Source organism: Sciurus vulgaris, assembly GCF_902686455.1.
Source record: "Sciurus vulgaris genome assembly, chromosome: 3".
NCBI classification, from domain to species: domain Eukaryota; kingdom Metazoa; phylum Chordata; class Mammalia; order Rodentia; family Sciuridae; genus Sciurus; species Sciurus vulgaris.
The window spans coordinates 165,169,681-165,183,997 of record NC_136463.1 but is presented as its reverse complement, the minus strand read 5'-3'; the positions used below and the strand labels follow the sequence as shown (position 1 = coordinate 165,183,997).

The 14,317-nt window shown below is 35.7% G+C and overlaps 1 protein-coding gene across 11 annotated transcripts in view; it reads left to right on the top strand.

Moving 5' to 3' along the window:
• Positions 1–13,745, top strand: part of IKZF2 (IKAROS family zinc finger 2) — a 145,090-nt gene extending 131,345 nt beyond the window's left edge. For all 11 annotated transcript variants that reach the window (XM_079132528.1, XM_079132522.1, XM_079132525.1 and 8 more), the window contains 2 exons: positions 4,262–4,405; positions 9,807–13,745. In XM_079132528.1, coding sequence (XP_078988654.1) covers positions 4,262–4,405; positions 9,807–10,531 — 869 coding nt within the window. In that variant the 3' untranslated portion in view covers positions 10,532–13,745. The remainder of the gene's footprint in view (positions 1–4,261; positions 4,406–9,806) is intronic.
• The last annotated feature ends 572 nt before the right edge of the window (positions 13,746–14,317 follow it).

Genomic DNA, 14,317 nt, shown 5'->3' with positions numbered 1-14,317 from the left:
TAGATCATAGTGCCATTCTTTGGGACGGAAGTTAGAAAAATAGGTTTGGGGACAAAAGGGAAATTTCAGTTTTTGAACACATCTTTGATAGTCAAGTAAAACTGCCTAGGAGAAAGCTGAAAAAAATATATATACATATATATACATATATATCTTGAGCTTTTGAGAGAGGTCTGGCTAGGAGATGAAGATATGGTAGCCATCATTATATAGGTAGTAATAAAGTATTTTAATTTATTTTGAGTTGCTATAACAAAACACCTAAGGCTAGGTATTTTATAAGGAAAAGATGTTTATTTTGAGTCATGGTTTTGGAGGCTTAAAAGCAGGGCACTGACATCAGCTTCTAGTGAGGGCCTCATGGTATAAAACATCACATGTTGGAGTCATGTATAAGAGAGAAATCTCATGGTGAGGGAGGAAGCAAGAGAGCCTGGTCTCCTGGGAACTAATCTACTCCTAGGAGACCTAAGCCACTCTGTGAGACCAACTTTAATCCCTTCACAAGGGCTGTGCCCCAGTGACCTAATCAGCTTCGACTAGGCCCCACCACCTTTCAGTACTATTACATTGTAGACCAAGTTTCTAGCGCATGTACATATCCACACCATAGAGTAAGGCAATGCAGATAAATATATTGAGAGACCTAGAAGACCAAGAACACACCAGGAGGAATAAAAGAGCAATGAATGTGAGTAAAAACAGGGCAGGATCAATATTAGCACTGTTGAATGCTGTCAAGAAAATAACACACAAATGAGAAGTTTTGGTTTTACATTCAGCAACATGGAGGAAGTTTGTGACAAGATACAAGACATCTTTTTTTTGCCTGCCTGACATCCCCTCATTCTCTTGCTAAAAGAGTTCCATGTTCCTTTAGAGAACTTTCTCCCATTGCATGCAGCTGTGGGGGCGTTGTTGGTGCAGTTCGCAGCCCTCACCTATCCAGGGGTAGACCTGTGACGTAATCTAGGTCCTTCAGTCTGTTTCTTCTTGGAATTTGAATTTTAAGTTAAAACAAAACAAAACAAACAAAAAAATGTGTGTTAGGGCCATTGTGGTGGTGCATGCCTGTAATCCCAGCTACTTGGGAGGCTGAGGCAGGAGGATCACAATTTTGAGGCCAGCCAGGGCAAGTTAACAAAACCCTATATCAAAATAAACTTTTACAAAGGGCCAGCGATGTTTATCTGTGACAGAGTGCCTGTCTAGCATGCACATGCTCCTGGTTTCCATCCCCAGTACAGAAGGGAGGGAGGCGGGAGGGAGGGAGAAGGGAAAGTAAAAGCTGTATTGGGAGTACTATTATGGTTCTACCTTTATGGTTTATCAGTGTGATGAAATAATGATACAATTCTAGCATAACAATAAACAAGGTCAAAGAAGATATTTGATTATGAAGTCTGCTCAAAAAGTAAAGTTAAGCATATTGGTATGTTTTTAGCCTAGCTAAATGTCTTACAGTGTGATAGATGCAATTGAGATATCTGATACCTAAGAGAATTTGCTTTGTGTTTTAAGCAGTATATACAGAAACATACTATCGAGTTGCTCCCAGATTCATGAAAGCAAAAAAAATCAGATTCCGTGATTACATAATTGAGGAAAAGAGTTCTTTTCCATTGACAGATGTTACAAATATGTCAACTGGTTTATAAGATGTCAGTGCTTAAGACACATCTACAGAGAACAGGATAGCATAGTGGTTAAGAGCTCAAGTTCCAGATTCAGACCTCCTAGTAGTAACATTCCCTCCTAACTAGAAGTAAACACAGAAGAAATTACTTAAGATAGCCAGATTTTTGTTTCCTCTTCTGTAAAATAAAATAGTAATAACACCAATTTCTTGGGGTTGTTTAAAGAATTAAATGGATTATTAAGTGTGATGCCTTAAAATAGTACTTAGCACCTAGTATATATCAGTTATTATTCCCAGTATGGTAAAAGAAGATCAATTTTGACTTTAAGGACTGTTACAAAGAAGAGATTAGACCAGAGCTCTGCCAAAGTCATTGTGTTCAGTTCATATGAGCTTCATTGAACTTGGGACAAATCATCTGAATTGAGGTGGATGTGGTATGGGACAGTTCCCACACCCAGGTTTCGTTTTGAGTGTTAAATATGTGCAAATATGAAAATTCGGGGTAAGACTTAGACCAGAACTGCCAAGTTTTAAACTACTCATTTCACAACTACTTAGCATATTTAATTTGGGGGCAAACCCCTTTAACCACTTTTGCTGTTTTTTTAGCAAAGTTTACGACATTTTTTTCTTCTTGCAAATATTTTTCATTTTGGATCTAGGTCTGTGATATAGTTTCATCTTTGTTTCACCCATGAACTACTTTAGTTTTGGAGTTATTTTTAATAATGCAGTAAATACCTGTGAATCTGCTACTCCTTCCCCAAAAGGTTAAGATTTTGACCATAATCTGTCTTTCATATTACCTGACTCCTCACCACATCACCACCACCATTCCATTCTTCTGACCCTTTCATATGAATTCTGTGGTCATTCTTGATTATTTTTAAAAATTCTTTGCTTTCTTTTTAGAATCTCTTGATTTTCTCTGAAGTAATCTTTTTTCATGTAGTTGTTGAAAGATTTCATAATGCCAGACATGGTGGCACACCTGTAATCCCAGCTACTCAAAGTCTGAGGCTAACAAGACACTGTCACATAATTTTTTAAAAGGCTGGGGATACAACTCAGTGGTAGAGCACTTGCTTATCATGTGTGAGGCCCTGGGTTCTACCTTCAGTACCACAAAGTAAATAAATAAATGAAGTTTTATGTAATGTCGTGGGATGTACATTTTCTACTTGACAATATCATGAATAATTTCGATGTAGAAAATCACCTATGTTTCCTTCTTACTGAATCTCATCTTGGAATTTGTTTTTCCGTATTAACATTTAATAGTTGCAAAATTTCTTGCTATTCATAGCCAGAGAATTTTAGTCTTCAGTGCAGATTGAAGATTAACTTTTTCTGGCCCATCCAATCTATGTTTTGGTTAGAATGAATGTTAATTTCCTTAAATTGTCCAAACTAAGGAAACCTTTCTTGATGGTATCTTTTATGCTTTCAAAATTAGCAACCTGTAGTGACTATCAAATGAGTTACCTGAATTGTATACTCATTTTTCTTCCCTTTTGTCTTTGCTTTCTTACTTTGAGTATCTAACACCAGGATCCCCTTATGAATAAGAAGGCATTATATTTCATACAGTGGGACAATCCTGTACAAATTAAAGGATCAAAGTAAATAATTTTTTAGTACATGTTGAACAAGTAAAGATAGCTAAAGATATGGAACCTTAGGTCTTTCCTGTGAACATTAGTTTTAATCAACTAATCTGATCTGAAATGTTACCCTATCCTTAATTAAAAATCCTTGGCCAGTATTTCTATTAAAAATAAACTTTATTTTCCATACTGTGAATATCAGTATCTAATGTCAATATCTAAGGGCTGACATAATAGGCCATAGCAACTTAGTCAAATGGGATAAGTAGAGAGCAGCATTGGAAAGTTTATGTCAAATGAATTAGAGCAGTAGTTTAGTGAGCCAATGTGCCAATTTGGAAAAGGATTGTTTTATCTTGCTAAAGAGCTCTTTTTAAAATAAATTACAATCATAAAGCTGCCACAGTTTACTATGCATAGACATGTTCGGAATTGGATCTCCTTTATGAAAGCTACTTTGTGCAGGTATTTAAGCTACTGCCAATAAGGCTAACAACTCATCAAACAAAATCTACTGCAGGAAAATACACAGGGTTGGGGGTGGCAGAGAAATAGTCAAATATTTTGCTGTTATTCTGAGTATCTAGTTAAGGTTTTCTCTGAAACAAGCTGACTTTCTTAAGTTGGTTTATAAAAATAATCTCCAAAAGCATTTAAAATAATGCAGCCTTGAATTATTATTGATTTTAATCGATGTTAAAAAGACTTTTAAACATAAGACGAGAAACCAAATGAACATGTTTGCCGCCAATAGTGCCAACAGTTTATGTCGCTTATTTGAGAGAAACTCAAATAAAAATGAATTCTGCTGATTGGTGTGTGTGTGTGTGTGTGTGTGTGTGTGTAAAATTAAAGAGTAATCTTTCACACTAGAGGTTATTCTTTCTACTTGCTTTCATTCAAACATACTAGCTTATATTTTTTATAATGTATTGGGATGGCAAATTCATGTCTGTATCTTTCAAATTGTCGAAGAAATTATCAGATTGCCTTTTTGTATGGTTTTATATAGTACCTCCTATGGAAGATTGTAAGGAACAAGAGCCTATTATGGACAACAATATTTCTCTGGTGCCTTTTGAGAGACCTGCTGTCATAGAGAAGCTCACAGGGAATATGGGAAAACGTAAAAGCTCCACTCCACAAAAGTTTGTGGGTAAGCAATACAAACGCTTTTGTTTCTTTACCAGATGACTTCAGTTGGAAAGGGAAGTTCCCATGTATTAGAAATATGTATGGTACATTTCAGATCATGAAAAAATACTCATCTCTTCTCCAATATTCTTTTCTATTCATGATACTCCATCTGCATCTCACACACACACACACACACACACACACACACACACACACGCGCGCGTGCGCATACGACCTTAGGTATATGAGCATAAGGAAGAGAAATAAAGACTGCTAGTCATCAGTCTCAACCTCAAAATGTAATGATATATAAAGTAAAATAACATATAATAATAATCATCCATTATAAGGGCTATGTGGTCTAGCCTTTTAGCCAGTTTTATAACTGTTTTTAATTTTGCAGTAATTCCAGGTTTTATACTACTTTTTAAGATATGGTATTAATTCTTTTAGTATTTGATCTAGAATTAAGAGATATGTTATTTTTTTTCCAGAATTCTATAATAGAAAAATAATGTAGCAACCTACATTCAAGATATTTCATATGTGGCTCTATACTGTATATTTCGATCCTTGTTTTTCATCCAGCCTATGATTTTGAACTGAAAAATTAGGTATCATATATTTAAACTTGCCTTTTTTCATTTCCAAACCTTTAAATATTCTTTGATACGCCCAGCATTGGCATCATTCTCAATGCATGTTGTAAGTCGTAGGGTGTCTCTAAAGGAAAAAAAAAATCTTTTGTTTAGAATATAAAAATTATATTCAATAGGAAGAATTGTTAAAGAAATGTCATTCACTGTATATGTAATATATATATTTTGAAGACATGTGTAGGTAAAAATAAGAAGAGATAAAAAATACTAAAACATTCTCACATTCTAAAGTCAGCATTGTAGGACATCCTGATTGAGGGGGTGATTGGGAGAAACCTTTTCTTTGGTTATTTCAGAAAGAAAGGGGTACTAAAATTCTGTTCCCATAATAACATTTTGAGAAGATTTCCTTTTGATTTAAATTGAAGAACTAACAAATCAACAAAATATTGCTTTATGATCAGCTAGAGGGATTTAGACAGAACTCACTGAAAGAAGCCTAATGAGTGATTCTAGGGCTCATCATTTCTGTTAGGTCAGTTCAAGACTATACCCAGAGCCCTGCTTGGTAATATTTCTTTCTGTTCCTCTCTCATCCTTTTTAATAGGTATCTTTGAGGAGGGGAAAAAAAAAAAAAAAAAACCGCAGGGAGTGGGGGTCACAAACCATTATATTTATTTTTAAAATTAATTTATTGAAGGACATTAAATGTTTATATCCAACTAGACACTAAGTATAGTTGGAAAAATAGGAAATTTATTAGTATTCTTTGTGCCTTCTGAATTTATGGTCTATTCTTTGTAACATTTTTGTCATGTTTCCTATGACAGAGATGCTACTGTTAATTATATTCCTTAGAGAAGAGACAGATTTTTAGAAAATTACAGTATGATTCTAACGTAATGACATTAGATGTTTTTATGAAGAATGAGAATTTTTTTCTTTATTTGGATTCTATCCTAAGAAGATATAGCAAAGAATAGCTACAGTGACTGTTGCTGTGCTTATTCTTGAAATGAATTTTTTCATCATTCCACACTTGCCATAAATTTCTTTTCACCATATTCTTCAGTTAAATTTCGTTCTTGACCTCATCAAGAGCTCCAGGCCAGTGATCTCTGAACTTTATGCAGCTGTCTCTGTCTCTTCCATCAGTTTTGCCACTCTCTTGCTGGCATGCTTGACTCCTCCTGGTTTGTCCTGCCACCTTCTCCTGGTAAAACCTCACTCTCTCTCATGAAACTGACTGAGCATCTTTTCCATATTTATACCTCAGCTGCAAGTACTTTTGGAGAAAATCTCATAGTCAATGGATAAATGATGTTCTGATCTCAGTATCAACTGGATCCACACTATGTAGGGGCGTTCCTTTAATATCTCCCCAAACTTCTCTCCTGCTCTCCATCATAGCCATTTGGAGCCTTTTGCCCTCTGTTTTGGTGTCTTACATCTTGGTGATGACTAGAGAATGAGTTGAAATGATTTCAATATGTCACCAATCCCTACGGGATAATTGTGTGTCTTCATTAATACTTTAGTCTTCATTTCCTTATTTCATAAAAGCACTGTCCCTCTGATTCCTCCTTTTGTGCTCTGGAGTTTTCTGTCATGGCCCCCCAGATACCTCACACTTTGTTTTTCCTCTTTTTCACTTGCCTGTCAGCATTTATATGATAAAAGATATCATAATTTATAAAAAAAAAGTCTTCAAGATCAAGTCTCCTTTCTAGTTACTACCACCTACTTTTTATTTCTCTTCAAAGATGTATTGTCCGGAAGAATTATGTGCCTACTTTCCTTGATTTCTTTCTTTTATTTGTGTTCAAGCAACCTGGCTTTCTTCCCCATGCTCCACTGAAATCATTCTCATGGATGTTGCAGCTTTCTTTCTCAGTGCCAAGCCCAGTGGACCCTCGTAGACTGTATCTCTCACCCAACTCCTGGCAAACATTTTCCGCTTTTGAATAGTCAGTTTCTTCTGAACATAAACTTTCCTTGGTTCTATGACACTGATCTCTCCTGCATTTCCTCCAACTTCCCTGACTGTTGCTTCTCATTCCTCTTTATGGACTTTTCCTTTTCAACTATGAAGAAAAAGAATAAGTGGAGACCCCCATCATATGCCTAATAGTTTACTATTTTAAATAAAGCCTGAAAAACAGATGTTATACCCTCTTAACTTAGAAGACTAAGTTCAAATAAATATAGGATTCTCAGATTCCTTAGTGCTCCACGCCAGACATTGGCAGCATGAGCAGAACCACCTCCTGGCCTACAGCCAGACCCCTCCCTTAGACCCATTCCTGGTTCTCTGTTATCAGAATGGTGCTTCAAGCACCCATTTAGACACTGCTGCCTTGCCTTTCCAAATTCTTTTTATTGCACACATAGCACAAAAAGAGTAGTATCATGGCTAGCCTCAAGCTTAGGTGAATGCTCTTCAGGTGTCACAGTTGGTATTCAGGAGAAGGGAACCCATGAACAAGACTGTAGAGACTGGAAGCACACTCAGAGGCATTTGGTAAAGGAATTTTGGGGTCTGAAAGTTCCCAGACTATGGTCTGGGCAGTGAGCCTGGTAGGAACATTCTTTTAGCCCTAGAAACTCCTCATTCCAGGGCTTTCTAAACATGATGGTAAATACCATTTGGTTTTGTCTACTAGTTGACATAAAATTGTTTCCCAGGTTCTGTTTCTGACTCTTCACAGTTAACCTGTTGCTGAGTGATATAGTGTGTTCTCATGCTTCAGAAGTTGCCTTCTATCAACTGATGACTCTCTTTCTACATCTTAAACCCAGATCTCTCTCCCAAGTTTGATACTTTATCTAAGGTCTTACTGGACATGACTATTACTCATAGTGCCCCCAAACTGAATTTGTCATCTTTTTTATCTCACTGCCATCCACTAAGTTTCCCAAGCCAGAAAACTGGGCGTCATGCTTCCTTTCTCTTTCTCATTGTCTACATCTAGATAATCGCCAAGCCCTGGCTACTGTAATTTTAAATTTAATTTTAAAATCCATTCTGTTGATTCTTCTCCATTTGAACTGACATTACACTAATTCAAGCCACCATGATCACTATAGCAACTTCCTAAATCCTCTTGTTAATAATCAGGTTACTTCCCTGTTTAACCCCTTCAGTTCCTATTGCTCTCAGGATAAAATTCTAATTCCTTTGCTTTGAATGGACCCTGTTTATAGTATCTGATTGATCTTTCTCATCTATTTCCTCTCGAGCCTGTTAAAATGTAAGTACTTCTTTATTTATAAGTCACACCCTTTTGCCTGAGCCTTCCCACCAAAAGCTCCACCCCGTTTCTTTGCTTGACTAGTGTTGACAACTGCATTCTTATTCCTGACACCACCTCCTTCAAGTAAAGTATTTCTTTACTCCCCTATGAGTAAATGAGTTAAATCTGTATCTTATTTGACCCTATAGCATACACTGAGCTGTATTATAAATGATCCTTAAATTGCTGTCATTCCCTCAAAAGTGTAAGCTCTTTTAGAATATAGATCAAGTTTGTCTAACGTAAGTTTGAAACTCTTGACATTGCAATATTTTAAATTGGTTACCATGAGAGAATTTCTTATCATTTTTTCTTCAGTTTTTTATTACTCCAGTCATTACCCTGATCTACCTTTGGGACCATTTCTTCAAATCTGAAATAATACTAAGTACCTGAATGTCCTTTTCCAGAATTCAGTTTTCTGAATCTACTTCTGCTATCAGAATTATAAATTATATTTATCATAGAAATATAGGAATTCTGCATATATTTTTAAGAAATATTTATCTGTGATTCATCTATGAAAATAAACAAATACCACATTGTTTTAATGACAGAATTTTTAAAAGACAACTTCTGTCATCTGCAATATTTTGAGAAAAATTGAAGTTGCCATTCCTGTTTTAAACACCAAAACTGTTGTATATCTTCAAATATTATGTTGCATATTAGAGTAAAATTATACTCATTGAAGTAAATATTAAAGGAAAACCACAAACATACTTTGGTCAAGAAAAAGCACAGAACACTAACAATGTATGTACATAACAGGATCTTTGCACATATCAGAATAAGAAAGTGATGATGTAAAAGTAAGTAACTATTGATTTCTAGAAACAAAGTAATAAAGTATGAGATCTTCTAAGATTATGAGCAACTGTATTTGAAAATAACCCCTAACTTATTTTTAAGTAGCCTTTAACTTCATTTTATTAGTTGATGCAACTTTTAAAAGTACTCTGATAAAGACTTTTTTGAATCCTCCAGAATGACATACAATGACTGACTGATGTTTTTCTCAAATAGCAGTAAAATAACCAAATTGATCCTACACAAGAGTATGGTGACACATTATAATCAAATAACTCTTGCTTTCATGATCTTAATAGCTTAGTAGTTTGAAATATGCAAATCAAATATAGTACCTGACTTATTTTCACCTGACATTTATTCTTTTTCCTAGTCCCTAAGCTTCATGCAAGTGAGAATTTTAATAGAAAGTGAAAATAGAATAAACTCAAACATACCTTCCAGGCTAAATGTAGTCTGTGATGGCATTAGAACAAGTTCACATGACTTTTTGTGACTGATTCTCTTTTCATGGTAAGAGTGTTTCTGAGTCTCAGTATAAGTAAGGAGCCCCAACACTTGATCTAAAGAATAAATATATTCCATTTTATGGAAAATGGAAGTGATTACTTAACTTTATTCCTTTTTATAGCTTTTAATCTGATAATTGATTTCCTTTTTTTTTTTTTTTTTTTTCTTTTCTCATTTTTCCGTCTTTTCTCTTTCTCCTCCTTCCAGGGGAAAAGCTCATGCGATTCAGCTACCCAGATATTCACTTTGATATGAACTTAACATATGAGAAGGAGGCTGAGCTGATGCAGTCTCACATGATGGACCAAGCCATCAACAATGCAATCACCTACCTTGGAGCTGAGGCCCTTCACCCTCTGATGCAGCACCCGCCAAGCACAATCGCTGAGGTGGCCCCAGTTATAAGCTCAGCTTATTCTCAGGTCTATCATCCAAACAGGATAGAAAGACCCATTAGCAGGGAAACCTCTGATAGTCATGAAAACAACATGGATGGCCCTATCTCTCTCATCAGACCAAAGAGTCGACCCCAGGAAAGAGAGGCCTCTCCCAGCAATAGCTGCCTGGATTCAACTGACTCAGAAAGCAGCCATGATGACCACCAGTCCTACCAAGGAAACCCTGCCTTAAATCCCAAGAGGAAACAAAGCCCAGCTTACATGAAGGAGGATGTCAAGGCTTTGGATACCACCAAGGCTTCCAAGGGCTCACTGAAGGACATCTATAAGGTTTTCAATGGAGAAGGAGAACAGATAAGGGCCTTCAAGTGTGAGCACTGCCGAGTCCTTTTCCTAGACCATGTCATGTATACCATTCACATGGGCTGCCATGGCTACCGGGACCCACTGGAATGCAACATCTGTGGCTATCGAAGCCAGGACCGTTACGAGTTTTCATCACACATTGTTCGAGGGGAGCACACATTCCACTAGGCCTTTTCATTCCAAAGGGGACCCCTATGAAGTAAAGGACTGCACATGAAGAAATACTGCACTTACAATCCCACCTTCCCTCAGATGTTGACATACCTTTTTTAAAAAAAAAAAATTATTACTGTCAATAATTCTTATTTTGTGGACACAGTGTCATTTGCTCTGCCTAATTACAGTAAGGAAGAAGCAGAAGAGAGAAGGGACGGGGATATTGTTTCCTGATAACTTGGCTTGTTTATTTTGTGGGAACTTAAAGCAGTTCATTTCTGCCACATATAGATATAAGGCATACCGTGCTTTGAAAAATCACTTGATTCATATAGATTCACCTAAGATATTCTAATTTGCCATTGATGTTCAGGATTATGATTGAAGGCAGGAAAGTTTAGGGTTTTCTGGGTAAGACTTTGGCGATTTAAAATGGTATAAGTAATTTTACTCTTCAAAGAACTTGTTTCAAAATGTAAACTGGTTTTTTGTTCTTTAGAGATCATGGAACACAAACACATTGTTATTTTCAGTGAAAACGCCTGGGATGAGTTGAGTCGTCATGGGTTATCTATGTTTACTTCCCCTATGGAATTTATAATTCAGTATGTTTTACACTGTACCATATAGCAAAACTTTTAAACTACAGGTAGTTAAGGACCACTATAATACAGCTGAGGTCCTTTGATCTTATTTTTCTAAACTTAAGCACTGTTTTTCCATAGTTTTGATGACTGGCATTTTATAGACACCCTGGCAGCCTTACTTTTAACACCTTTAATAGTATTTTTATGTAGTTTTCAGAATAACATATGGTCTACAAGAATGGATAAGAGGCAGTCAGTAATTTCCAGGTGGGACTCCACTTTCCATAAATTCATTTGGGATTTGTTTTTTTTGTTTGTTTTTAAGTTGTAATGTGATGGCAGCATAGTATATGTATTTGTTTCTAAAAGTATGCTTACGATTGTCACTTTATCAGCATTTAATCAGTGTTAACCAGTCAGCAGAAAAATATAATTAGGCTAACAGTAGGAGGAAAACTCACTAGAAATCCCTTTTCTGGTATTTCTCTCTTCCTGGTTTTCTCAAGCTGTGACCACTCAGTGTTCTGTCCATAGTCCATTCCTCTTTTACTCTTGGAGTAGAAGGTCTGAAAACTCATGCTATAGGCTACTTCTTTCAAAATCTCCTTGGAGCAATTGCTAATTTGACCTGAATGTGGTAACTTGAACCTTATAAGGTTATTGAACTAGGGCTAATCTAGTATTTAATTCTTCAGTAACAATATTCACTACTTTTGCCGCAGAGAAAGGGGAACTTTTTTGTAATCTGTTCACTGAACTACAGATCAAACAAAGAAGCAATGAAGTTTTCTCTTACCTTTAGAGTATAGAATATGACAGAACCTTTGAGCAAAGGTCCTGCATGCTTTTCTGTTGTTGCTTTTTTATATATATACATTCAGCTCTGTAAATCCTTTAGTTGAGAATTTTTCATCTTTTAATTCATATATAACATATGTTGCCATATTTCATGTGAAGATTTTAATTTCACTTATGTGGGTGTTCTGTTTTTTCTTTCCATTCAGCAGCTTTAGAGGGGAGGAACCAAGCGATGTTGATTCTCGAGTCATTTGAGGGGACACAAAGGGAAGGCAGAACTTGCTGCTTGTGTTTGGGAAAACAGGCCTGACCATGACTGGATTATTGGATAAACATTTTTGAATACCAAACTTTCTATTAAGCTGTAACTAATCGCTACTCTAAAAGATCATTAAATAGAATGCGACAATGTGATGTGAGAAGTATCGAGACTAGAAAACTGTGGTCAGATTAGCAAATCCAGCCCCAGTTGCTGCTTTTAACTCATTTTCTAGTTTACCGTTTGCTTATTTAAGCAACTCCTAAGCACTAACACAGCTAGAATTGGGTAAAAATGGTTATAATTTGGCTCTCTTTTACTAACTCCTATCATAATTATTTTTGGAGAAATGTCCAAATTGTTCCTTTAACTCTGAGAGAATGCACCAAAACAGAGATGTATAGAATGTCAACTATAATTTTTTTTTTTTTTCCTGCATGCCTTGGTACATTTTGAACTTTATTCAAAGAGAAAGCATGTCTTTGAGACTTTCTCACCCCCACCTATCCTAACTCCTCCCAAATCATAATTGAAATGACATTTCTGTTTTCCTTTTGGATGAGATTTAAGTAATTTTAAGGCTCATGATTTTGTGTTTTACTGTAATTTAGGGAAACATTTGGATGCCAGTCACTATGTTCATAATTTTGCCTGTATGTGATTTTCTGCTGGTATCATCTATGAATTTTCTTTCTGGGTTTTTTTGTTTGTTTGGTTTTGTTTTTGTTTTTCCTTAAATAATCACATACCTACCTACCTGCCCTTGGATGAAACTAAATTTAGGTGAACCTAAAGAATTCTGTAGTTCCCCTATGAAGACAGTACTAATGCACTCTCTTTTTCTGATTTCATTTTTTATGAGGAACTATTTCCTGAAAGGAGCTAATAGTTGTGAATGTATATTTGCTACAAGTGTGTACTTGCATTTTCTTAGCTTCTTGGTATGATGAACAGAAAGAGGTGATGGATCAAGGTATGGCAGGGACAAATGAGGACAAGGTCAATTCACATTTGTAGGTTGGAAAGAATTTTTGTGAACATAGTGCTTTCTGAGAAACTCTGAATGGCTGTATTTGCGTGCCCCTTCATCAAAAAGGGAAATATGCAATGTGGTAGCACCTAAAAATAAATATGAGGGTCAGACACAAAATAAATCAAAGTTTTACATAACAGTTGTATGCCCAGTTTATTTAGGTGAGATTTCACAGTGCAGAAAGTATTTGAGGGGCATGAAAATGGGTTATCTTCTGTATTTTCTGTTTTGGCAAAAATTCAGAAATTCATCACATCACTTTGCCCTAATTTTGTCCAGATTTTTTTTATCTCCAGCTCTTTTTGGAGAAGCATGCTGCCTCTTTGGAATAGTGATAATCACTTTTTAAAAGCCATATACTAAGCAGGCTTTTTAAAACAGTGAAAGTGACCAGTAGGTAGATAGGAAGAAAGAGATTTGAAGATGTTGAAACATTCCTTTAAGAATTTTCTGGGGGCTGGGGAGAGAGCTCAGCTAGTAGAGTGCTTGCCTTGCAAGCACAAGGCCCTGAGTTCAATCCCCAGTACTGAAAAAAAAAAAAAAAAAGAATTTTCTGGAAGGACAAAATGGAAGAATGAGAGCCTAAAGTTCGGATTTGGGACAAAGTATGAAGCGTCAGTCCTGCATACAGGCAGTGTGTGTGTGTGTGTGTGTGTGTGTGTGTGTGTCTGTACCACACACATTCTTTAAAAGAAAATTCAAGAAACAAAGTTATCAGATGTTACAAGAACATATTCATTTAAAATTATAGTTAATACCTGATTGTATTAAGAAATAATAAGACCTTACTGGTGTGTCTTTAGGACTAGTGAAAATTATGAAACTTAAATCTTCAGGTCTTTATTATCTACTTCCAGAACAAAGTAAAACAATGAAAATATAAATTTATGATGATTGATAAAAATTTAAAGAAATATAAATTCATTTTTGAATAGGAAGAAAATAGAGAAAAAAGAGTAACTTTTACTTGTTGGTAAATAGAGAAAGACAGAATATTTTCATGAGCTTTTAAAAACATATTTATAGTTCTTGTGTCCCAGTTATACTCCTCCTCAAACCACAGTCTTTTATTAAAACTTATATCAGAGAAGGTATCCAGATTAAAAATTTATGTTTTGAAT